This window comes from Myotis nattereri, assembly GCF_964212035.1.
Source record: "Myotis nattereri genome assembly, chromosome: 2".
Taxonomy (NCBI): domain Eukaryota; kingdom Metazoa; phylum Chordata; class Mammalia; order Chiroptera; family Vespertilionidae; genus Myotis; species Myotis nattereri.
Window position 1 is genome coordinate 203,894,731 of NC_138076.1, and position 27,530 is coordinate 203,922,260.

General features: G+C 47.5%; 1 protein-coding gene across 1 annotated transcript in view; it reads right to left on the bottom strand.

Moving 5' to 3' along the window:
- Positions 1-27,530, bottom strand: part of NUAK1 (NUAK family kinase 1) — a 71,319-nt gene that overhangs the window by 39,058 nt on the left and 4,731 nt on the right. Inside the window, exon 2 of the mRNA XM_081082722.1 lies at positions 98-218. Coding sequence (XP_080938848.1) covers positions 98-218 — 121 coding nt within the window. The remainder of the gene's footprint in view (positions 1-97; positions 219-27,530) is intronic.

Sequence of the window (27,530 nt, forward strand, 5' to 3'; positions counted from 1 at the left end):
TCCTGCCCAGAAGGGCAATTACCTAAAAATCTTGGCAGGTCCCATGGTATGAGGAATGGTAACTGATACGAGGATGAAAAAAAAAAAAATCACTGACCTTCATAAATACTGATGATATGAGGATGGTTGAGGGATGACATAATCTCAATCTCTCGTCTGATGTGAACCATGTCTTGTTCATCCTTAATTTTGTCCTTACGAATGGATTTTATAGCAACCTGTAAAGTCAGGAAATGAAATGTTACTCAGAGAACTAAACAGATGCAAATCAGCCATTTGGGGGAGTTTGGAAAATAAATACAGATGTTACTTGTTGGCAGAATTGACAATAACAAAACAAAGCTTCGAATACCCCCTGACATGTCTTTCATTTATAGCAGAAACACCCTTCTCTGGACAACAGAAAACATCAGGTTTTAACAGCCTGGGGTTTGGGATGGTCATTTTTTTTTTCATAAAGCAGAGGCAGCTTCACGTGGCCAGATTCATTTACTCTAGGAATGGTGATCCTTTGAAAAGAGGAAAACGGAGAGCTCGGTTTACAGGGCATCGATGATTAAACGTGGATCCGTGAAATTAGTATCACTCAGCTCCTCTGGCAGCTGCCTCCGCTCTGGCTACAAAAAGCTTTACTGCATGTCCTATCTGGAGGCCACTTCTGCTCCAACCTTGGGTTTTAAGACGCCAAGTTGTGCTTTGTTTATGCACTTGCTGAGAAGCTAAATCCTTCCTCCATCCTTCCTCTTGCCCAAGTCACCATCAATAGCACATCATGTAACCAAAAGACTCAGCCTGGGGGAAAATCAGCATAAAACCAAGGGAGTGACAGCTAGACTCCCTACCCAGCCCCAGTGGATTCCCAACGTTCTGTACCAATGTCGCCTGCAAATCCAAACCTTTGAGAAGTGCCAGGGCCAAGATGCAGAGCAGTTACTCAAAATAAATTCATCAATAAAAAGGCATTAAATGACATGAGAATCTAATAAGGAAAAACATGTTTGCCAATGGATTCATCTTTGCTCATGAACAAGTTGGTTGGTAATTTAGTTTTCCTTGGCTCTCAGGGGGACACAAGCTACTTAGGTGGGGGAGGTATCCATGGTGACGAAGAAGCTTGCCAACCAATTTGCTGCGGGTTCTGAAAGCCTGCTGAGTCACCTCCTTCCTGGTGCGTCTGTGCCTTAACGTACCTGTCCCACAGTTTCCTAGTAACTCGACAAGAACTGGGAAGCTATTTTTATTATTGTTTTTGCTATTTACTGATCTTCCCAAAACCGGTTAAATGGGCTAGCAGCTCTCTGTACTTCTCTTTTGCAGACCCTTGCCCCATTGTAGTTAAATCAGTATTTGTGTCATTAATTGACTCTCCACTAGTGGAGATATTACTCACTGTTTTATCTCGGTGCTTAACACCATGTCTGCCACGTGGCTGGCCTGAGAAAACAGTGTGGGCAGGCAGGCAGACAGAATGGGAAGGAGAGGAGAGGAGGAGGGAGGGGGGAGACGGGGAGGCAAGGGTTGATGCTATTAGGTGATGAGTGCTCAGACAAGAGAAGTGATAGTGGAATTGGAGCGAAAAAGAAGGGAGACTCCTGCTGATGGGGAAAATAAGACATTTGGGGGCAGCCAGCAATCTGAATCTGTGCCAGTAACCCTAATGTACATTCTTGATAGCGTATAATTAAGTCACTGCCCCTTTCTCCACAATCTGGTCTTGCAAGACCTGTTTACCTAAGTACTCCCATTTTACAGAGGCCATATACCATGAACAATACACAACCCCCAGATGGAGTTATCAGTGCTGGCGCCAGGCCAGGCCTTTCGGTGTGGTCTCAAGGCCCCCATCCCAACACAGGGGGCTTTGGTGAAAGGTCCGGAAGTCCCATCCATATTTGGGAGTCAAAGAAACCAAAGGGTACCAAGGGAGAGCTTCCTCCATATTGGTTTGCTCAGGGTTTGGAGAGAAACAGTCCCCCTAAGTCACTGTACTAGTACATGCAAAACATCTGAAAATAAATGGGTTTTTCCTGTATCTCCAAGTACTCCTGTGTATTTTTTGGTCACCTGGTAAATTCAGTAACACTGCCAAAAAACACCACCAAGACAGGCACGACGGGAAGATGACTTGGGATTTCTTGGACATCCTACCTACAGGGGCAATCGAGGAATGAAGGAAACAGATAGGGAACACGAGACACCCTGCCGGATAAAAGGCGGCTGCACAGACAAGATTAAGCTTCCGGCTACAAGGCCCCTTTTCATCAGGGTGCCAGGCTCAGAGCTGCCCCGGGTCTTCACGACAGCCCCATTCAGTATGCAGCAAGAAAAGCCTCCGTGTGCTTACGTCAAATGTAAGGATATGACTGGAAGGCTTTATTTCATCTGAGCAGGGCCAGCGATCCTGAGAGCTGGTTCTTAGAGGAAGCAGACAGTGAGCACACACAGGCCTGGAGGATGTGGGTGGCTGTTGGACCCACTGCTACATTCCTCCATGAACTAAGATGGGAGGAGGGGAGAAACCACCCCTTTGATCATGCAGCAGGCTGAACTTGCCCTTGAGGAGGCCCTATTGTCCAATGACAATAGGAATACATTCTTTCAGCATCCAGGGTCGGGGAGGGTAGTGACATTCTGGGGGTAAGAAAATAAGCCCACTTTTCAAACCCCCCGCCCCCCAAACAGGAGCCAGAGGCCACAAGAGGCCTCGAGGGTCCCACGAGGGACCCGCAGCGAATTTGCCAGGGTGTGCTTCCAGCCCAGTGTGAAAGGGGAGTGTCCACATGCTAATAAAACCCCACTCGGCATTGAGGTCACGCAAAGGGTTCGTTCCACAGTGTCAATAAGCATGGTGGCTGTCCCTCCACAAAAGCTTCCCTCTTCCCACAATGAATCTTCTGTTGAAAATGTGAAAGAGGGGTCATTCTATCCCCTATTTCAAAGGGATGGTGGAAGTCAGGAGGAGACAGATGCTAGAAGTCACTCAGAACTGTGCAACTGCCAGGGCCAGAGGGAAGGCTTTCAGTTCAGCTCCCAAGAGCAGTGAGATGACTACCCAAGGTCACAGTTAATGGCAAACCACAAAAACGATAACAATAGTAATAACAGTAGGCATTCATATATGGCACAGACACTGTGCTAAGAGCTTTATACCCCTCAGATCATCGCATCCTTCTCATCACTCCAGCTTCAGCTTCACGCAACCCCCCTAGGGATGACGCCCTCTGACCCCACTGGTTGATAAGGCCACCTGGCCGCCTCCTCTACACCTTTCCCCATGTTATCTCTTTGGGGGCATTTCACATTATCTGAAATTATCTTGCTTCATTGTTTGCTGCATATTCATTCAGCCTGTGGGCCAAATTCAGCTCAAGGCCTATTTCTGTTAGGAACCCGAGAGCTAAGAATGACTGTCACATTTTCAAAAAGTTGTTTAAAAAGGAGGAGGAGGAGATCTATACTAGTAAATGAAGCTTCTGCAATGGAATATAGTGCCTGCTTCATAAAGTTGAAGGAGAAACCGAGCCAGGTGCACAGTGAAGCAGTATTGCATAATGGCTAGTGACATGGCTTTGAGTACTAGCTAAAATCCCTCGCTGGCTGTGTGACCTTGGGCAGGTTACATAACCTCTCTGGGCTTTAGTTTCCTCATCTATAAAGTACAGAAATAACAGTACCAGCTTCATAGGTTCCTCCCTGTGAGGATTACACGTCGGGCGCTTAGAATGTGCCAGGTCCAGGCAGGGTAGGTATTTAATAATGTCAACCATGTTTATCCCAGAGAAGAATGTCCCAGAAATAGGGCCTTTCTTCCTTTCACCCACCAAGCAAACTTGAATTCCACCTGATTCCTCATGGGGCCATGAGTGAAGGCCTTGGGAATGGAAACCACATTTGTTCCCAAAGGACACAAAGGGCTGGAACCTCTCTCTCCTGGGTCTTTAAATTGTACCCTCATCTGAAATGTCAGGAAGCTCAGAGGGGCCGGGGCCCTCAAGATCATCATGGCACCCGAGTCTGAGACCAAACAGGAAATGAACAACTTGAACCTAGGACCGTCTTCCCCATCTCCTTCTTGTGGTTGTCCACCCAGGTGAACAAGGGAATAAACTCTTCCTCCTTAGAATAAAAAAGCTGACTCAGCTTTCCTGGATTTGTTTATCCACGTATTTCTTTGAGCGCCAACCAGGTACCAAGCACAGTGCTGAGACAACGCGAGAGGCAGCCAACGCGACTTTGCTCTGGCCCTCACGGTGGAGGGGAGGGGGGGCAAGGACAAGACGGAAACATTGCACAGATAATTACATAATTTCCCTCAGGACCAAAAGCTACCGAAGACATGCACAGAAAGGCCAGCATTATAGAAAAAAGCCCCTTTCCAGTTTTCCTCCATCCTCACATCGACAAAGAAAGACTGATAAGTAAAGGGGCCAGCAGGAAGAGATTACCAAATGTCTGAAAGCATACACCCTCCAAAAAGAAAAAAAAAATCCAATTTGTTCTTGCACGAGTCAGGTTTCACTCCGCCTTCGAAATGACTAGAGCCAGGAAGTCAGGTGTCTGAGCCCAACGCGCAGCACAGCAACTTTCATAAATGTCCCCTCGTCTAGACGGCACCGTGCGCCTTATAAAATGGTCTGCTTTTAAAGAAGGCCACCCCTAGTTTAATGTTTAAACCGTCTGCAGCCGCAGGTCTGGCCAGGGACCGGCCAATGCTGCCTGTGGTGCCTGCCTGTTTAAGAGGCACACTGGGCCCAGCCAATTGCCACCCCTTGTTAAATGTAATGGGCTCAGCCTCCTCTTCTGCAGAGGTTGGTTTGCCTTTTTGTGAATAACCACCCAAAACCACCTGCTCTGCCGCCTGCCACCGTGGCTGCTGTACATGAAGAGAGCCCGGTGATTTCAGCAAGGCTACGGGGAAGCAGAGAAGTATGGTGAAAGCTTAGGCTTGTACTGGCTGGCTGACCGCAGGCAAGCCTGAACCTTGCAGGCCTCAGTTTCCTGATCTGTAAAATGGAGTTAACAAGTTGTACTTCCTGTTCCTGAGGCTGTTGTAAGGAATAAAAATAATATAAGTGCCGGGACACAGTAGGTGCTCACTGAATCACGGTGACAATGAACGAAGCCTATCAGATACAGCGTCCTGGACCATGTTTTAGGGGTGATGAGCCCACAGACCTCCCCGTTTCCCCCACACAGCTTCTCCCCACAGTTATACTGCAGGAAGAGCAGGTGAAAATTCATATCCAGCCTGCATGCCTGCACACAGCAGGCAGCCAGCCAGCTGTCTTCCTAGCCTGCTTTGGGGAGTGGGGACGTTCCGGGCAGGTTGTGTGTATTTGAGGCTGTAGCCAAGAGAATCACTGCCATATGTCAGCCTGCAGGGAGTGCTCTAGAACAGTGCCTCTCCTACAGGGGTCATGGGCATACTGTTAATTAAAATGCAGAAAATGAATCCAAAGATCTAAGGGGGGGGCCTGGGAGTCTGCATCGCGGGCAAGCTCCCTTGTGATGCCAGTGATGCAGGTGCAAGGACCCACTTTGCGTAGCAAGATCTTAACGCTCTGCCTTTGGCCCTGACAGACCAATATTTTAAAATCAGTGACAACATTCTTCATAATAACAGTGACTGACATTACATGTGACCATGTGCCAGTGGGCCTTAGCTCATTTCATCCTTACTGTACCCCGATTTTAGAGGGGAAGAAACTGAGGCTTAGAGGACATAGTATTGCCCGAACTCACCCAGCTTTTGAAAAGCAGAGCTACAACTCCAACCCAGGCAGACTGAGCTCAGAGGCTGCTGATCCTTGAGGCTGTGGATAAGTCAGGATGGACAGCAAATGTGGTAGCTGATAGAACCTCTCATACTATTCTCCCAAGCTCAGTGTGATGGGCCCCCTCCAAGCAGATGAAGTTTTACAGGGTCCCATGTCAGGTGCTAAAATGTGGGACTAGGGAATGAGGAGCAGGAAAGACACACGCCATGAACACGGCATTAGCATCAGTTAGTGAAAACAAGGCTATAGTTATCTGGCAGCAGGAGCTGGCAGCTTCCCCTCCATTCACAAGGCGTGATCTCACGCCCAGCCACATTCCACCAGCCACGTTCCATGTTCCACGTTCCATGTTCCACCTTCCCCAGGGAGCTGCAGGGCATTGAGTCAGAGGCAGCTCAAGGACCTTTTCTTAACAGGGGCCCAACGCAAGTGGCCTCCAGGCAGCCAAGCTGGAGGCCATTGCATGCTCCCGCTCCTGTCTGGTGGATGCTCAGAGTTCCGGCAAGGCAGAGCTCCACCAGGCCACACGGGTCCCAAGCTCCACAGGATCACCCATTAGCTTTCACTCAGAAAGTCAACCATCACCCCAAAGATGCCACCCAGGAGACCATCTTGCAGCCAAAGCCCCTAATTAATTAAATGACCTCCAGCTCTTCGTGAGCAGCCTGGCCAACTCAGGAACACACTCCAGCAAGTTGCAATGATGCAACCGGCCCCACAGGGACCCAAGCCAGCTCCGCCGTGGGACCCACAGGCCTCTTCCTCTCGGGCCTGCTGATTCATGTCGTTACATGGATGTTTTCTCAGACAGAAGCAGACTGGAAGCCAAGAGTTGTATCAACAGGCTCTGAGGAGAGGCACCCTGATGCCAGGGAGCACGGCGTGTGTGAAAAAGAGCTTCTCCTTCAAAGAATGGCATCCCGCCATTCGCCACCACCAGCCCTTTAATCTTGTAGGAGGCTCTAAAAATATAACCCTCTGTAACTCGGTTCTCAATCCTCTATTTCCCAAAACTCCCCATCAGGGATGCTGTTTCCTGGGATGATACTGCTTTTTCTCCTGCTATGAAAAACGTGTTCTATTTTCAGAACTTAAGCAGCAAATCAGATTTTTATTTGACGGTGCCAGGGCCTGCTTGGGAGCACCTCAGAGAGGCCTGGGGTCTTTTTTCTACATGTACAGTCAGACCTTGATCTCCATCGCCCTCCCTTCAAAGACTGAGCTGAGACTGTCATCATTGCACGTGGTGATGCCACCAGGGAAGTCGAATTAATGACTAAGCAATCTCAGGCGGATTTACACTCCCTGCATGGCCGGCGCTGGGGTTTGTAAACACGAGATAGTGGCCATGGCTGACCGAGCAGCGAAAAGAAGGCCAAGGGAAAGTTAACACCAGTAGCAATGCCAAAAGCAAGCAACAAACCAGCTTGGAGTGCAGTTAGAGTCTCAGAGGAAACAGTGTGCAAAAGGGTGGTGAGCACACCCCCTGCACCAGACCCCCTGGCTGGGGGGCAAAGAGGAAAATGGTCAAAATGCAGATTCCATGGCCCATCCGGATCTACTGAATTTTCAGGGTGGGGTCAGCTCCTGTCAGCATTTTTTTTATGTGCTTCCCTGGTGATTCTGCTGCATTCTGAAGTTTAAGAAATGCCATCTTAAACCAGAGTGAATGTGGCCAGGATGGCCCTTATTATTCTGTACCTTAAATACTAAACATTAGGTGACTAGTGAAAATTGATGAGCTGCCCATCAATAGAGAGGGGATTACAAACAAGCTGCTTCCTGGGGGGACTCAGTGACCCCAATTAATTTACCCCTGGCACAAGGAAGGCTGCTTTCTCTCGTCCTCGCCCGAGGCGGGCCTGTGGCCACTGTAAGGGCAGGAAGCTGGCTGCTGAGAGGTGACTTCATGCTCAGCATACAACCGGGGGCTCCCACGCCTGGTCAAAATAGATGTGTCCAGAGGAGGAGAGAGAAAGTGAGCCCCGGAGCCTGACGTCCTGCCTGCTGGCTGCCGGGAGGAGCCTTCTCTTACCAGGATCTCCTGGACGTCTCTCGGGGCTCTGCTCTAATAAACACCCCCATGGCCGCCTGTGTGAAAAGGCCTCCAGCAGCACAAGAGATGCTACACCAGCAACTGGGGTCACAGAAGGCCTGAAAATGCAGTCTGTGTAGCTGGGACTCCAGTGGCCAAGCAGCTGTTTATGGACTCCCGTGTCAGCAAAAGCCAAGTGCAACAGCCACTCGAATTCACACAGGCCACTGCTCTTCTTTCAAGTTGCGACTGCCCGGGGGACGCAGAGGCTGGGCGGGGCTCGAGGGCTGAGGCTATTCACAAGTTGGACAGCCTCAACTGGTAGCGTCCGATCACTCTGACTCTGTTTATAACACGGCTTGGATAAGCGTAGAGTCGTGCAACTTTTATATATCAGCCTCCAAGCCCAGCAGAGCTCCAGCCAGAAATGCTAGGAAACCAGGCATCAGCGCCTGTGCCTTGTCATCAAGCACAGCCACTTGGCCCCCTGCACAGAGGGGTCCTCAGGAAAGCATGTCACAGGCTCAGCTTCCTCGTCTGCAATGAGGAGGACAAGGGTACCCACAAATTGGTATATGCAGGAATCAAATCGGCTTGTGCATATGATGGAGGGCAGAGGCCAGGAGTCACTATAGCAGAGGCACAATGAGCACCATGATCATCAGCATGATCAGCAGATGTCAGAGTTGCAAGGACCTCGGAATGCTCTCTGCCGCCTCCCCTCCCCTCATTTTACAGATGAGGAAACTGAGCCCCAGTGAGGCTAAAGCACAGGCTCCCATGCTAACAGCAGCAAGAGTCCTGAGTCTCACTCCGGTCCTGGATTATTACTCTGGGCAAGGAATCCTAAATTCCCAGCCACGGCCAGCAGCAGTGCAGGAACTGCCACAGAAAGGTTCAACATGGACCTGGGAGGCGGGCTCTTGCACGGCGAAGTCCCCAGAAGAGCTGCATTATTAATGCACCGAGATAAGGAGTGACAAACACTCCTAAGGATGCTGGCCAGGGATGACCCGTTTCACAGCACGATGCATTATTTCGGCTCCACCTAACTCAGACACTCCGGGGACACCGTTTTCAGTCCAATTCAGCCCAATCATTGTTCCAGTTTCTTAAGGCTGATTGGATATCACACATGGATAGGCATACTTGGGAGGTTTTCACCCCATTATTTCTTAATTCACTGAAAACACTGCTTTTAAATATTAACCTCGGGCGGCTACAGAATCACTGACCTCGGGAGCAATGAACAAGGAACACAAAAGACCTAAGAAACAAAATTAGTTTTCCAAAGGAAAAAGAAATGAGTCCACTGAATTTAGCTCATCCAGGTGAGGAGTACAAAGAAGAAGTTTTTAATTTCTTACAATGAAAAAATACATAAGACATGCAAAAAAAAAAAGGGAGGGGGTGGCTTTAAATTTTATTTTATACTTTAACCATGGGTAATTTTATAGCTAAGTGAAAGAGAAGATTCTTCAGAAGTTATTTTTATCCCGACAGACTCCCTCTTAGTCGAAAAATTGATTTATGACCATTAGAGTGAGCAAAGACATATCAGACAAGGAAGGAACAATAGCCCGGCTGCAGCCTGTCCCCCCGGGGCCCTCATTCATCATCCCCTCACAAGAAGAAGCTTTTTGCCTTCCAAGGGAAGCTCTCCTTGTCCATCCACCCCGAGAGTTAACAGGCTGGTTCCTGCTCCACAGCCCCACTGCCAAATCCATCTGGATGCTTATCAGCCCGCTAATTACCTCTGCAAACCTGCCCAGGATGCTTGTCATGGCAGCACCTCCGGCTACAAAAGCTCAGCCCCCCAGGCGATGACAGCCCGACCCCCAAGGAGCATGCTCAGTTCCAGGAAGGCATTTCAGGATCTCTGCCAGGATCCCTGTCCTCAATAACTAACTTCTTCAGCTGACCGTCTCCTCCACATCCATCCATCCCCTGCAACGAATCCCATAAAGTTCGAGCAGGTCGCTTTTCACAACCTCGCTCACCCTTACTGGTGGGTTTCAGTGGCACAGAGACCGTACAACTAAAGTGCCTAGCAGGTGCCTGGTGTATAATAAACGCCAAAAAGCTGTTGCTGAAATGAACCCCAACTATTTAAAAAGGACTCTTCATATTATGCTAAGTGAAGTCAGACAGAAAAAGACAGATACTGTATGATTTCACTTACATGTGGAATATAAAAGACCCAAACTCACAGACAGAGAGAGTAGATGAGTCATTGCCAGGAGCTTGTGGGGATGGGGGGCCGAGCATAATGGGGGGATGTTGGTCAAAGGGTACAAACTTTCAGCTATAAGATGAATAAATTCCTGGGATCTAATATACAGCATGGTGAGTATAGTTAACAACACTGTATTATATACTGGAAAGTTTTAAGAGAGTAGATCTTAAATGTTATCACACAACACACATACAAATTAGAAAAGTGATACGTTATGTGAGGGGATGGAGGTATTAACTAACCTTATTGTGATCATCATTTTGCCACATACATACATACATATCAAATCATCACCTTGTACACCTTAAGCTCACATAAGTTATATGCAAATAAAGATAGGGGAAAGGACCCTTAAAAAGCCATAAAACCATAGCAGGACATCTTCTTCCACATGCACCTGTCACTGAGTCTTCTTTTACTTACTAATCGCTCAAACATTGAATCCAATCCGTCCTTGTCCTGAAATCACTTAGCCTGAACTTGCTGGTCTTTAAAATGGAGCCAGGCTGGGAGATAATTCACAACAATAGCTAAAATCAATCATAATCACCACCTGTCAAGCCCTTCGATTAGGCCAGGCACTGGGCACCATCCCGTTGAATCCCTCAACCTCTCATTCATTAAATTCTTACAGAAACAGCATTGTTTATGCTTTCTTAATGAATGTAAACTGAGTCTGGGGGAGGTTAAGTAACGTGCCCTGGGGCACACAACTAGTAAGTAGGAAAGCTGAGTCCTGCAAAAAAAAAAAAAACAAACAAACAAACAAACAAAACAAAAAACCCAAAAACTATATTCTTAACCTCTGAACCACTGACAAAGCACCGCACCATCCTGGCACATGGCCAGTGTCTGATGAAAATGAGCTCCATCAGTCTCTGGAGATGAAGGCCCCACCAAAGCCACATGGCCTTATCCCCACCCTAAGTCTTTTTTTTTTTTAAGCTAAAATTTAAACCACTTCCATCTTCAAAAGCACACCCACTGGTGTTCCTTGCTGCTCTCTGTGAGGCCAGCCAATGCAGTTGGCAGAATCAGACAGCAGGGTCTGGGAGGTGTGTTCCTAAAGTGATGCAATAATGAGTCAATTCTCCAAGCAAGCAATTTTGGGAACTCTACTCTGAATAAGGCATTCACCCAGATGCTGTAAAATATGACCCAGACCTATCCTTTACGTTGCTTACAATCCAACTGGAAAGGGCAGTGGACACGGGGGCTCCTCCCTGTCCAGTAACCATTCACCCTTCTACTAGTAGACACTCCCTGGCTTTACTCAGGGGACCAGCCCTACCCCATTGGATGCAGTTTTAAAGAAACTGTCAGTCAAGATAAGTCATGCCAATGGGTGGATCCATGATCCTAGAGTTTGACTAAGGAGAAGCTCTTTCCCCAGAATTGAATTTTCAATGGTTTGAAAGCAGCTGGGGCATTCATCCCAGCAATGTTAGAAGAGAACATCTGCTAGTACTTTCTCCTACCTAGTTCCACGGGGCTTCCTTAGTTCTTGTCTTTCTTTTCCCAGTTTGGTCTGTAGGATATGCTGACTGGGGGTTCAGTAAGGATCACTTAGACCCCATCTTGCAGAAAGGTGTAGGAAGTCTAGACATATTTTCTCCCAAATAATGTTCACACCAATAAAATATTTACCAGTTGTTATTGACTGAATTGTGTGTGTGTGTGTATACATACACACACGTGCACACACACATTTATTGAAACCCTAATCCTTAGAGATAGGACCTTTAGGGAGGTAATTAAGGTTAAATGAGGTCATAGAGTAGGGTCCTGATCTAAAAGGGTCGGTGTCCTTTTAAGAGCAGAAAAAGTCACCAGGAGCATATGCACACCAAGGAAAGGACATGTGAGGACACAGCAAGAAGGTGGCTGTCTACAAGCCATGGAGAGAGGCCTCACCAGAAACCAATCCTTCTGGCATCTTGATAGTGGGCCTCTAATCTCCAGAATTGTAAAAAAAAAATAACTTTCTGTTATTTAAGCCACTCAGTCTGTGTTATTCTGCTAGGAGTATGAGCAGACTAATATACTAGTCATTATCCATTCTACCTAAAACCCAGTCAACATGTAAACTAACAAAAGGGAGGGCCATCCATGGTCAATACCAGGCATAGCAAGCAGAGAATGCAGAACAGCAGCCCTAACTGCTTTGTTCACCCCTGTGTCCCCAATATCTAGGAAAGAGTCTGGCACCATAGCAGACATCCAATAAATGTTTATTGAGTTGAGTTGAATCAAACATGATAAATAGCAAGTCTTAATTTTCATAAGGATGATTCCTTTCTCACCCATCCACCCACTAGTACCAACCTGGCCCAGTGTCTACAAGTTGCTGAAGTCAGACAACCTACCCACATGATATCCCAGATTCCACTCTGGTCCACGCTTCCACACTGCTCCTGTACTTGTGGGTAAGACCACAAACCCCTGTACTTGTGCAATACCATGGGGTAAATGACCAACTCCTATGTACACATGGCCACCCCACTTAATTTTACTCCCCCACCCCATGACACAGGCAGGAGGGAAACAGTAACTGAGGGAAAGAACTCCCCAAGTCCCCACAGGTCATAAAGTCAACACCCAAGTTTCAACCCAGGTACTTGGATTCTGTAGCCAATGCTGCTTCCGCTGAACCACAGCTGTTTCCACATTTCGTCAAATCGACGGAAACGTGGGGTAAAGAAGAAATATTCTGAGTCCTGGCGTTGCGATGCTTCCTTTTACTGGAGCTTAAGCCTTGGGGAAAACTAACTCAGATTTCGAACTGTTCAAATGTTGTGGGCGACCTGGCCAGGGAGCTAATCAGAACAACTTGGGAGTGCGGCGAAACAAGGACACCCCTTCCTGGATCCAGCATTGTCTTTATGGCAACACTTCATAAGAACCGTTCTCTTACAACAAAACTGTCAAATCCAGCAACCACAGGCCAGAAACATCCCAGCTGAACCCCGCCAAGCGGCTTTCTGATGTACTGTACACACAGATACCAATATTCCCCAGATGTTCTCCATGTAAAACATTTGGTTTGAGACACAGCCCTTCTTTCCCAAAAACTCTTACATTTGTTTAATGGACTCATACAGTTCAGCTAAAATATCCTGGAGCAGACATCTGAAGCCAGCCCGGCTCTGATGCAAGCATCCCATCTGCAGAAAAGACAAACAAGTAAATAAGACAAACCTCCCCAAGATTTATGCTGCCTGCATCTTTTAAGCAGGTCATAAAATGTAAGCTATGTACGGAGAGCAATGCATGTTGCTTTCAAGTGTGTTTCTGAATCCATTTCCTTGTTAATCTAAGACTGATGTTCAAACAGAGAGTGGTCTGACATGCTGAAGAGGAGGCGACATGCTCTCTCTACTCCCTCAGAAAAAGGAGTTAAAAAAATCTGTCACTTGAGCAATGTAGATGATTGAGGTAAAGGGAGGTTTCTCCTGAAGTTAGTTATCCAAACACAGCAACAGTTCCTTTATTCCAAAGCCCCTTATCTCTTCACCCACAATCGAGAACACAGGTAAGAGGTGGCAAAAGATTTGGAAGTGCCCATCAGTAGACGAGTGGATAAAAAAGCTGTGGTACATTTACACAATGGAATAGTACTCAGCTATAAAAAAGAAGAAAATCCTACATTTCGCAACAGCAAGTATGGACCTAGAGGCCTTATGCGAAGTGAAATAAGCCAGTCAGAGAAAAACAAATACCATATGATTTCACTTATATGTGAAATCTAATGAACAAAATAAACAAAATAGAAAAAAAATCATAGATACAAAGAACAGGCTGACAGCTGTTAAGAGGGGAGGGAGGAGTGGGAGCTGGGTGAGAAAGGTGAAGGGATTTTTTCAAAAATCTCATAGATACAGACAACAGTATGGTGGATGCCAGAGGGAAAGAGGAGTGGAAGGAGGTAGAAGAGGGTAAACGAAGGATAAATGGTGAGGGAAGGAAACCAAACTCTGGATGGTGAATGCACAATACAACATACAGATGATGGACTATAGAATTGTACACTTGAAACCTACATAATTTTATTAAACAATGTAACCCCAACAAATGCAATTAAAAAAGAAGAGATGGTGAAATGAGAAACGCATTGGAACTCCAGTCAAGGGATCCAGCTTGGCCACATACTAACTGGGTGACCCTGGCCAGCCCAACTCCCCCACAGTGGCTCAGCCTATTACATTAGAAGAAAATACTTCAATAGGCTCCTTGTCAGGGACTGTTCAGCTGTGAACACTATACACATAAGAGCAACAAAACCTTAGAAAAGCCAAGAAATGTCATCAAATTCATGCACTGAGTCCCCACAGATGATCAACCGTAGTTTTCCTACTAACAGTTCTAACAAGCTTCGTCACGGCCGATCTGTGGGCAAGTGTGGAAATAGAACTAGAAAGTCGCTAGAGACAACCTCACTGACAGAATCAAGACAGGACAACTAACTTCACCTTTAATCTTGTCCTATGACAATGGTTCTCAACCTGTGGGACGCGACCCCTTTGGGGGTCGAACGACCCTTTCACAGGGGTCGCCTAAGACCATTGGAAAACACATATATAATTACATATTGTTTTTGTGATTAATCACTATGCTTTAATTATGTTCAATTTGTAACAATGAAAGTACATCCTGCATATCAGATATTTACATTATGATTCATAACAGTAGCAAAATCACAGTTATGAAGTAGCAACGAAAATAACTGTATGGTTGGGGGTCACCACAACATGAGGAACTGTATTAAAGGGTCGCGGCATTAGGAAGGTTGAGAACCACTGTCCTATGAGTTTTCAGTATTGAGCATGCATTCTTTTTGCTGTAGGGAAAAAGAAGAATTTCACTGTTTAAAAAGGTCACAAAAAGAAATGAAAGTTGATGAGGGAGAAGATAGGCAAACTATAAATAGCAGACATGAGAATTCCAAAACACAGTACTGAGGACTATTTAGAAGTTCCCCAAAGACATCAAGACAAGGATAACCTCCCTTCAAGGTACTTTGTTTTAAGGAGCAAGAAAGTGTGCATGTACCTAGAAAGATTTCCATAATAAATGGATACAATCTTTTTAGTGAGCTTCAGTTACCTGGAAAAATATATTTAGAGCTCTGTATTATTACATAATCTCTCCACTTAACCAGGAGTCGTATTAACCAGTATTCTCCATTTCCTCGACCGAGGCTCATGCAGGTTGAACAGTACTGGTTCCTGGGCTCCTCTCTGCCTTTCCCAGACCCTTCGGTCCAATCAGCCAACCTCCCACCGCCATCCCAGCCAAACCAACGGCTCCAATATGGCGGCCTCGACAGTCCATGGGGCATCTCCTTCTCCAACAAGGCCAGTAAATTGTGGCCCGACTGTAACTTCCTCCATTCTAAGGATCATCCCCAGAGTTCAGACTTGTGCTTACTCTCCTGACTGCCATGAAAAGGCAACATGCAATGAGATAACATATAGAAAATGCCCAGGAGTGTGCCCATCATACAGCAGAGTCTCCAAAACTGCTTTCTGAATAACTATTATTAACAAATAAACCGTATGCAGAGGTGTGTGTAAGTAAGAACACTACAGTGAGAGCCTCAAAATATGAGCCTGAGGGGGCGATGTCAGAGGGCAAAGTGAGACAGGGGTTGGGAGGAAGGGGACAGCTGTAGCCTCTTTTAAGAGGACACTTCAGGTCACCCCACTAGAAGAAATCCCTCCGAATGTACTTCTGTAGCCCCTAGGGAATCAAGTTTGCAGGATGGAATTATTTCCCTGAAATAAACAGACACACAAAGGTCGCGACAGCTGGGGCCTAATAAGAAAACAAGCCGGCTGCCGATTTATGGGCAGCCTCTGATGCAACAGAGCCGAAGGTCCCGGCCCAGGCCCCGCGGGATGGCTTCCGACACACCCGTCCCCACTGAAGAACGCATACTGGGGGCAAGAGTGGGGGCGGGGATCCACCTTCCTATGGGCCAGGCCCCAGCGTGACCAGACATGGATGGGGACACCTTCAGGAGTACGGATCCTTGGACCTCCACAGTCAGCGTGCTTCAGCCAGAGGCTCTCAACTCCAGCAGTGCATTACAGCAACCTAGGGGACAGTTTAAAACCCCCAATGCTTGCGCCCCATCCCCAGAGAGCTTTTTTAAAGTTCAGCTGCGACTGAGAACCAGTGGGATAGCGGGAGGAGCCCCAGAAGGACCTGAGTTTTGACCTACTGTGATTACTGGAGCAGATCGGTTACTCTTTCTGAGCATCAACTTCCTTAACTGCAAAGTGGGGATGAGAGTCACTACATGTCACAGAGTTGCGGTGAAACGAGGGGACGCATGTGTACTGCCTCGTTCAGTGTCTTGCAGAAGACACACTGTGTTCCATAGACATTCACTCCTCTCCCTTTCACTCTCCTCTGTCCAGGTTCTTCCAAGTGGGTCAGGAGTGCTGGGCATGCCCCACTCTACGGGGTTTCCTGCCTTGCTAAGGGGTTAAAAAAGGGTGGAAGGCAGACACATCCTTCCTTGCGTTGGACCCCCCTCCACATACACAAAATACACCCACAACGAACCCCTACTGGGTGAAACAGGCACATTCTATAGCAAAACTGTAAAAACTGAGTCACAAGCAGCAAAATGAAGGAACTCCTAGTTTTTAAGGTCTGCTTTGCTTTTCCTGTCTAGATGGTAGACCCATCTTGGGTGTGACCCTTTCTCAGGAGGTCCCTGCGTATGCCTCTGTCCCCCTTTTAGGCCAGATCTAAGAACCGCACAGGCCTGGTGCACAGTAGGACCAAGGGAATGTTCGCGGAATGAATGAATTATGCTTCTTGAGGTCAGTGATGAGCATTTGTAGATCAACAGAGCTCATAATGACCAAATGTGTTAACCCCCTAAACAGGCAATTCAGAAATATACTTGCGCTTAGATTCTGAGCAACTTGCAGAAAAGGAGATAAAGGCCCATTTGGCATTTGGAAGGCAGCTAATCAAAGCCCAGCGACCGTGAGTAGCACTTCATGGGCAAATGACTTAAATTTCTGGGCCTCAGTTTATCCACTGTAAAATGGGGATAATAATGGTACGTACCTTTTAAGAGTACCTTGAGGATGAAGTTAGGTCAATGATTTAACGTGCTTGGATTCTCGCCTGGCACTATTACTGCATGCAACTGTTTATTTGTGTTATTATTATTATTACTCCATGGAAGGATAATAGCAAAGAGACCTCAAGCTTCAGATCCAATGTAAGGATGCAGGGTCTTCTGATTATCACAAGTGAAGGGGTGGGCTAAAGAAAACGGGGTGGTGGTATATCCCCAGATGAATACAACAACTAGCTTCCCACTGCTATATTTCTCCAAGTACAGACTATGGACCAACTCCTCACACTCACTTGGGTTGCCTGGTTAAAGCATTTCAGGGTCTCAGGTCACCCTGAGTCCCACCCCAGACCTGCTGGATCAGATTCTCTGGGGTGGGTGCTGAGGAGGGTGCATTTTAACAGGCACACCCAGGAGATTCACACGTCGCCAAAAATTTAAGAACAATTGGATTGGAAAAGCTCCTTTACTAGAGAATCGTGTCTGTTTGCTCATCATTGTATCTCCAGAGCCGGACACATAATTTGTGCTCAACTCCAGAAGAATTCGTTCAATTTTCTGAAGGCCCACTGTGTGCGAGGCACATGCCAAGCAATGCTGAATCAGACAGCTTCATTCATTCATTCTAAACGTCTTTACTGGGCGCTCACTACATACCAGGCACTGTCCTAGACACTGAAGGCACAGAAAAGATGACGCATGAGGTTGCTTAGAGATCATTTACAGATGGTGACAAGGGCTACGTATGGAGCTGATCAAGCAAAACAAGGGGCAGAGTGTGTCACAGCAATGATTACACCCAGCATCCAGAGCAGGTCTGCCCTTCATAACTTTCCATGATGACAGGAATTACGTTTTCTGCTCTGTCCAATGGTAACCACTAGCCACAAAGGGTTATTAAGCACTTAAAAAGTGGCTAGGATGACCAAGGCACTGAAATTTTCATTTTATTTAATTGTAGTTAATTTTCATTTTAACAGCCACGTGTGTCCATCGAAGACAGTGCAGGGTTAGAGGCAGAGACAGATAAGTAAACTGGAAATTATAACACAAGGCAATACGTGCCAGGGACGGCATGCGGGGAGTGCGGGAACAGAGCACCATGTGTTATCAAACGCCTCTCACCCAATTACCAGATGCCCTAATGTTCTCAGGCTCCGGGATCTGAAGAAACAAGGTCAGGTACAAGGTACTGTGCTTGGGCTGGAATTTTTATAGCCCATGATCAGTTGGAAGTGGTATGCAGCCCAGCCAAGCCCCAGAGACTGTGGTTCAAGAACACACCACCGTCTGAAAGGCCTGCCCACAGCTGTCAGAGAGCTCTCTCTCTCTCTCTTCCCTGTCATTCCGTTGATGGTCATTTTGTCCTTGGCTAGAACGTCCCACTGGGCCCGAGACACTGCACGGATTTTATGAGATTTCTTCACTTCCAGCTTGAGTACAAACACAAGCCTCCCAAATTCCACCGGAAAATTGGGGGCTAATCCAAACATTTCATAAAATTAGAACTCGTTGTGGGGCTGAGAGGAATTCAGACTGTGCCGCCACCAGAGAAATGCAAAATATTTGTTATAATTTTTCCCTTCATGAGCTGTATTTTAAGAAGCAAGTGCTTTTTCTGGCTCAAAGCAAAGGGGGTGGAGGGGAAAGGACGAGTTTTTGTTTTTTTCTCTGGTTTGCAAAAGGCATCGCCAGATGAAAATAATCGAGGAATCCTGTCCGATTTGCTAATCCCTCAGCTAGAGAGGTAACAAACCTTCCCACTCTCAGCTGCATCTTGCCTTAAAAAAAAAAGTTAAAAAAAGTGTTTTTCCTGGAAAATGGCACTTTGGAGCCATAATGTTCTTCTTGCGCTTTAAGCGCAGAATTTTTATATCTGAGATTCTGTTAGCAAGAGAGGCACTGCAATCATTCATTCAGGCGTGCCTGCCACATATCACCAATATTTACTTGCCAGGCACTGTGCTAGGCACTTGGGATGTATCAGTCAGTAGAACCGATGGACATCCTGCCCTGGTGGGACACGCCTTCCAGTGAAGAAAAGCAAACGAGGGGATTCGGCGCCCTCCGCTTTGAAGCAATTTGGGGATGAGACATGAAGTTCACCAAAGGCACAATCTGAAAGAGGCTGGAATGTAAGCTCTGAGTGAGAGAGCAGGAATCTGTCTCATTGTCATTGTCGCTCTCTCCCCGTCGCCCAGAGCAGAATCGTGTTGGACACATAGCAGGCATTCAACAAATATTTGTTGACTGAATAATGAATCCTAAAACAAAACTCAGGCCCAGAGCACTCCTCTCGCAGATAAGCTGGTTGAAGTCACAGAAGGGACATCTCTTGCCCAAGGTCACGCAGCTGAAGATGTGGCAATGCTGGGACCGGCTCCCAAGTCTCCTGACGACATCCCCAGACTCAGGACACGCCACAGCCATTCAACAAATTTTTATTGCATTCTTCTCGTGTGCCAGGCACTGAACTAACACTAGGAGGAGAAACATGAGTAAGACACGGAAAAATCAAGATTATGGAACCAAGTTCCTCAAATTACTGTCTCACAGCCTGGAGACAACTTTCTCTGAGCTCTATGTCTGGGTTCAACGAACCAAAGCAGAGGCTCACAGGGCTCCATACCCATGAGAGGCCCTGTGGCCCGGTGGTTACAACCATGATCCTAATGTTCGACAGCCCAGCCCTAAATCCCGCTCTGCTACTTTGGGCGAGTCACTTGATCTCTTTAAGTCTCTCCTTCCTCGTCTGCAAAATGAATGCACTAATAACACAGGCTCAGAGGATAGAAGGCATGTAAAGTACTTAGAACAGTGCCTGGCACACACTCATCACTCACTAAATCTTTCTTGCTATTAGGGCTGTTAGGGAAAGGAACACACACACACACACACACACACACACACTCGCTCTGGACCTTCCTACACATTCAAGGTGGATACGATTAGTAGAGATTTCCACTTAATTCCTCCCCTCTCCAGGATTCCTGCTACCAGCTGCTTCCACGCCCACACACTGGGTCCCTCCTTGAGCATTCCATTTGACTCTGCCCCAGAAAAGTTATCAATTAACCTTGAGGAAGAGGCAAAGGGGACTTCTCCCTGGCGTGAGAGCATCACTGCCCTGGCCCTGCCTTTCCATCCACACCCATGCTGGGCTCTGCGCTCAGCAGATGGACAGACTGTCAGCTTCTTCCCTCCCACTGCTTCCGCGGCTTAGAGAAGAGTTCACTTTGCAATCTACCCAGAACCACTCACCACAATTATGCGATGGACTGCAAAGAGCTTCTCCAAGTTTGTTGGCATCTTTTTTAATTGATTCTGTGAAAATCAAGGCTGTATAATGGATGTGCTTGAAGCAAAGGAAGGAATTCTGAGAGATTAAAAATAAAAAAAAAAACCTAACCCAAGGGAATCGGTTTCCTTGAATAGACTAGCAAGGAAGGGTAAGTGTGGACCACAAGGTGGGGATCTAGAAATGACCGGTAGGTACACCTTCTACAACCAAGCGGTGATGAGCTCCTTTGGGGCAGAGGTCATATCTTGTCCCTTATTGTCCCCCACCCCACCCCATGCCTACACAGTCCCTGGCACTGAGGAGGAGCTCAACAAATACCTGAAGACATACATATTTTTAAATGTGCTGCCTGGGAGAAACAGAAGGAACACCTGCCACAAGAAAAAATGACAAAGATAGTTCTACTCCTCCTTAGGAAGCTGCTTAGGGACACCGCTGAGAACTCAGGCAGACGTGGGCTTCATTCCTGCCATCCTCAGACCCGCTGTGGTCAAGCGGGGATGGCAATAGCATCTCTCTCACAGGCTGGGTTGCAACAGACATCAAAACATGTTAGGGAGTCAATTCTTCCTTTTTACTGAGGCTGCCAAAAACATCTCTTGCCTGGGGGACAGGGCCCCTCCTTAGTCTTTCCCTCATCCTCCGGGTCTTGCCTCCAGCCCCCCAGTCACCAGGATGAAGGACCCAAGCTGAATGGATGCTGAATGCCCCCCCCCCTCACTGCTAAAGCCACGGGGAGAAAAGTGGTGTCTCCGGGGAGACCCAAAGGCACAACTGAGAGCAGAGGCAGCCAGGGCTCTGGCTTCATCGGGACCAAAAGCAAAGCCTCTGAAATTCTAAGCTTCCAAGGAATGAGCAAAGAGCCTTCCAAGCAACCCAGCAGAATGTGAGCCGGCCCCCCTCTGATCCCCAAATAATAACAGTTAGCATGTATCGAGACCTGCTACACATCAGGCACTGTTCCCAGCACCCTCCCTGCATCCTGAGGACAACACATGAGGCAGGCTCCGCTATTATCACCCCCCTGGGCAGATGAGAAAATGGATAGGTTCTTTGAAAGCGAGAATTTTCTAATTCACAAAGAGCCTAGTTCAGAACCCACCTCACAGACATGCTTAAAAAGTAGGGACTGCCCGGACAGTGTTGCTCAGTGGTTGAGCATCGACCCATGAACCAGGAGGTCACAGCTTGATTCCCAGGCAGGGTACATGCCTGGGTTGCAGGCTCAATCCCCAGTACGGGGCATGCAGGAGACAGCAAGTCAATGATTCTCTCATCATTGATGCTTCTATCTCTCTCTCCCTCTTCCTTCCTCTCTGAAATCAATAAAAATATATTTTTTTAAAAGCAGTGCCTGCCTAGAGCTGAAAGGGACCCTAAAGGGCCAGAGAACAGGGAGGGTGAGAAGTCCTCCCCAGCACAGGCTGACACTCCCCGTGGGAGACTTGCCTCACACCTGACAGAGCCTGCACCAAACCATCTCAAAAAGGTTTGGGAGCTGAACATACGCCCCCTCCCCGTACACAGAGTCCTTCTGCCAAAAACCAGGCCCCCCGGAAATGAAGTCTACATCTCCCCAATTCCTTTCAGTGAACACAGGATTCTCTTCCTAGGACCTGGCAGGGGCTCTGGGGAACATTTTGTCCCAGCCCCGCAATTTAAAGGTGAAGAAAGGGGGTTCAACACCGGGGCACCTGCTATGTGCGATGCACTGTGCCCAGGGCTTTCAAGGTACAGACGGCTGAGACCCTGTCCTGCCTCCCAAGAAGAACACATAGAGAGAACAGTCACTGCGACCACACACTTTTCGGAGAACTGGACATACAACTCATTTCTCCTCCCAGCATTCCCATTTCACAGATGAGGAAACTGAGTCAAGCTCACCATCTCAAGGTTACACAGGAGGTTTGAGGGAGACTCTCAAACCCAGGCAGCCTGGGTCCAGGTCACGGCCATGCACCCTTTTAGGTTGAATGGTCCACTTCCCTTCCACCACAACTGTACAAGACTGGGATCTGAGTGTCCTTGGGGTGAGTCACAGGGGAAATAACAGCGAGGGGAGGAAACCTTCTAATCTGCAGAGATCTGATTGATGGATGCCTTTGTGGCTTTTGAATCAGCTGGAAGGGATGGGGAGGGAATGGTCATTGGAAAATACTCAAGAGAAGCAGCCCCCATTTTTTACTGTGAAACTGCCCTGGGGAGAAAGAGATTCAAGCTGCACACCCCAAAGCCACTTGAACACCACCAGTCCCCACCCCTTCCAGGGAAGGAGGGGAACCTACCACAGAGGCCTCTTAGCACCTTCCCACTAGAAACCTCGGTCTGCCTCTGAATATCTCTAATGAAAGTAAACAAGTGGAATTCTTTTCTCCAGTTTAAAGGGCAAATCGCCATGGTGTTTCTTGCAGACATACATTACCTCTGCACTCCAGCCAGTTTACAGTTCTTTAAGTACTTGATTTACAACCGGGATACAATGTTTTGAAAGCCTCGCAAATGCACTTTGCATCTAAAGCCTGCCTACTCTGCAGAGCTGATTGCCGGGGTGTCTCAGATGGGAGGCTGGAGTCTCGGGAAGTATGAAAGCAACCCAAGAAAGCAGCGCTTTGGGGAGCAGCCTGCAAGGGTGAGGAACAGGTTCGCTCTGCCTCTCCGGGACCACAGTGCAGTCAAGAGGCACCTGGCAATGCTGGGCTGTCCACAGATGTCCTCACAGTGATGAGGAGAGGGGTGACCCAGGAAATGAGGAGGAAGGTCCCATCGTGCCTTCCCCACTCCACTGCCTGCCACATTCACAGAACTCCCCTGTCTCAGAATTGCTGGTGTACTCTTCATCCACTTGTTCATTTATTCATTCATTCATTCATTTATATTTACTGAGCACCTATTATACGCCTGGCACCAGGCTACCGACCAGGATGCAGTTTACCTTCTAATGGGCAACAAGGTCAGCATGTATACACACAAATCACCAAAACCATACGGTTTACGTGCTCTGAAGGGAATGGATACGGGTCCAAGACAGAGGAATAAGGATGTGAGGGTTCAGATACCCAGGAAGGAACCTCAAAGGACATAGAAAATTCAGAGTTTAGTCCCCTTGCGATCAGGAGAGGGTTTTTAGAAGGTGACCATCTAAGATGAGAAGGTCACCAGGTACTCAATGCTAGTACTTCTCATCAAAATAACAATGCTGGCTCTAGTTTTCAAGAGCCTATTGTGCACCAGGCTCCAAACCCCATTTCTCATGAATCCCACTTGGTAGCCGCCTTTTTCTAAATGAGAATGCAGAAGCTCTGAGGGAACGGGCAGCTTGCCCAGATCGTCCAGCTTCCCGGTAGCGGGGAGGAATCTGAACTCGAGTCTGCCTGATTCCACAGCCGTGACTTCTTCCTCCGCCCCTCATTGATATACTACCTTGCATTGCTCTCAGATGATTCCAGATGTGTTCCTTTCACATCCCAACTAACTTCTCGGTATCTTGTCGGCAAGGCTCGTCACATTCCCTGAAATATCCCACAGTCCTGGGCCCTTTAGTAAGTGCTCGTTAAATGCATCGGGTTTATTGCTAGAGTGACAGGAAAAGGTGTGTCAGCCCCCAAAGCATGTTGAGTCTTCATCACGGGGAATCTTCGGCCACAGAGGAGTGACGCACAGTAGCTGATCAGAACCATGATGAAAGCCACTTGGAGGGGCAAGTGACAGGCACCCAGCCCACACTGTTCTCACGCAGCCACCCGTCTGGGGCAGCTTCAGGTAGTCAGGAAAGGAGCGTTTCCACTCATCCACCCAGAGAAAGGCCTGTTTCTACTTCATACAGATGTGCCTTTGAGACTATCGTACATAACATATGATCTGATTGCCCGCCTACTACTTAGCACAGAGCTTGGAGCCACAGCACCTGAATCCTCTCAACACTCCATAAAATAAGACCTATTAGGAGCAGCTGGAAAACAGGTTTAAAGGAGATTGGGGAGGAGCCCACGGTCACACGACGGAGCACTCTCCCTTGACCATGGCACACAGGACGACGCTTCCCACTTAACACAAAATGCACATGCGCGCTCCCTGGACCCGCAGGTTGGAGTCTTGCGGGCCTCATAGGAGCCTCTACCCCCCAATCCCACGCCCCAATCTCCTCCCCGAACTACAGTTGTTCTTTATAACAGATGCATTGAGATCTAATTCACATACCATCAATTCACCCATTTAAAACGTGTATGTCATAGCTTTTAGTATATTCAGAGTGGTGCAATCCTCATCACGACCAACTTTCCAACACTTTCATTCCCCAAAAGAAACCCCATGCCCATTAGCAGCCACTCCCAGCCCTAGGCAACCACTAATCCATTTTCTGTCTCCATGGATCTGACTACTTCAGATACTTCAGAGAAACAGAACCATACATTACACATGATCTTTTGTGACTGGCTTCTTTCACTTAGCATCATGTTTTCAAGTTCACCTATGTATCCACGCTTCATTTTATTCCTGAATACTATTCCAGAGGTCCTCCATAAATAAAAGAATGGAATTGATCATAAATAATGTTCATAAATAAAATGAACATCCCCTGTTTGATCCATCCATCAGCCGGTGACTATCTGGGTTGCTTCTACTTTGGGGCTCTTAGGAATAATGCTGCTGTGAACATTTATGTGCAAGTTTCTGTGTGGACATGTGTTTGCACTTCTCCTGGGCAGACCTAGGAGTGGAACTTGCCCAGCCCGGGTTTAACATGCAGTTGAAAGTTTACTGAAGAGCTTCGCCGTGAAGTCAACATCTGGCTGCTTCTGGGCCATTTCCAGAGAATTTTATCAATACAGCCAGACACCGCTCATGGGTGGGTCATCTGGCCTGGCCCCTCCTGTTCTGGGGCCTGGGATCTTCTCATTCCTGCACTGCACAGTGTTGTCTGGGCCAGCGTGATGATAAACGCATTCTGCTTTAAAGCAGATACTTCGCAAATCATAACTTACAGATGCTCCGGGACTTTCATGTGGGAAAGACAAATGAGACTTAGGCTGTCTGACTCCGGAGCCACTGAGGACAGGAAGCCGAGGCCAGGAAGCTGACAAGCCCTGGATAGACAGCTCGCTCTCTCTCTCTCTCTCTCTCTCTCTCTCTCTCTTCCCCCCCCCACCCCCCCCCAACGAGTGCATGAACACATGTAACAGAAAGGGAATTTGTGCAGGGGAGGGTCTGCCTGGCTTTGCAAACTTTGCTACGTAATCGGCCATTCATTTCCAGCCATTGTCTTTTCTCCCCAACACATCAAAAAGCTCCGTGAGGTCAGAGATGATGACCTCCAACCTCTACACCTCCTAAAATATTCCCCCGGCTCAATGTATTCCTTTCTGTTCCATTCTATAAGCCTTTGTTGAAGACCTACTATGTGCTTGGCATGATGCACAGTGAGTTCAAGACAGTCAGACAGGGCTTACCAACAAAACAGACCAGATACCTGACTCAACCCTTATCTGCTGATGCTTCCCAGGAGGAAATGATGCCATGAAGACCTGTGCGTGGTGTGTGTGCATTTCAGTCTCCAAGCAAAGAAGCGAACGGGCTGACCTCCCGAGGCCCCCTAGGGCTTCTAGAATCTGAGGATTCTTAGGCAACAAAAAACTCAGTGTGTGTCCAGGTAGAGAGCTCTTTGACCTGATTCATTAAAACATACTTGTGGCTCAGTGAGCAGATAGTTTGCCAGCAGACATATCTTTCTCTCCCAACGCAGTCCGATTCTTATCTTCTCATACCTTAACTCTTGCGAAAACCTCCGGGCCGGCCTCCCTGCTCCGAGCCAGCCCACCAGTCAGAAGGGTTCAGGGCCCCACTGTGATCAGAACCTGGCCCAGCCCCCTAGAGGAGGGGAGATGGCCAAGGTCTCTGCATTCACACGACCTGTGACCTTGGCAGGCTAGTGAACCTCTCTGTGACTCAGTTTCTTCATCTGGAAAATGAGGTCACTACAGAATTATTAGGAGGATTAAATCAGTTTATATGTGCCTGGCATGTTATAATCACTCAAGAAGTATTAGCTGTTGTTATTATATATTAGTATTACCCCCATCCTATTTTACCCATCTTGCCTCCCTCTGGGTCCCAGCTCACACTAGACTCTGCCCCCTAGCTAAAACCGCCCCTCCCCCCATATTTCAGTCTTCTGAAACTCAAATCAAAGGTCATCTTCAACAGCACTTGTTGTCCCTAATCGTACAATATTCCATGGCCTCTTCTCTAGATGCCCTGCTGAACAACAGCGAGAAACCCCCCAGGAAAATAATCACCCCATGGCTGGTCTTCTGGCACCAGAAGCGGAGCAACCACGCCCAAATCCAGAAGTGACCAGCTGGACTACATAAGGAAGGTTCTCCATTTCTTTAAAAGCAACAGGTTTCAGCCAAAACCGGTTTGGCTCAGTGGATAGAGCGTCGGCTTGCGGACTGAAGGGTCCCAGGTTCGATTCCGGTCAAGGGCATGTACCTGGGTTGCGGGCACATCCCCAGTGGGAGATGTGCAGGAGGCAGCTGATCGATGTTTCTCTCTCATCGATGTTTCTAACTCTCTATCTCTCTCCCTTCCTCTCTGTAAAAAATCAATAAAATATATTTTAAAAAAATAAATAAATAAAAAAGAATAAAAGCAACAGGTTTCAAAACAGATCGATGTATTTGACACTGTCTAACTGTATAAACCCTGGGCAAGTTACCAAATCTCCCTAAAGCCTCACTGTCCCTATCTATTAAATGGGTCTAACTAGAGCACATGCCCCTTAGCACTGACGAGAGGCTCAGAGAAAATGTCTGTAAAGTAGACACACCCCAGGCTCCCCAAGATATCAGCTGGTAGTAATAATAACAGCAGGGCTAATACTGGGAAGGGGCGCTCCTCTCCAGGATCAAAGTCATTGAACTAAGCTTCAACGAACTACATTCTGACTTGAAAATCACCTGAAATCATCAAGTCCTGCATAGAAGAGGAACCCATGGCCTATCCACTGCTTAATTCTATCTCTCCCTCCAGACGGTAAGTTCTTTGTCTATGTCCCAGCATTTAACATGGCAAGAAGCATATGG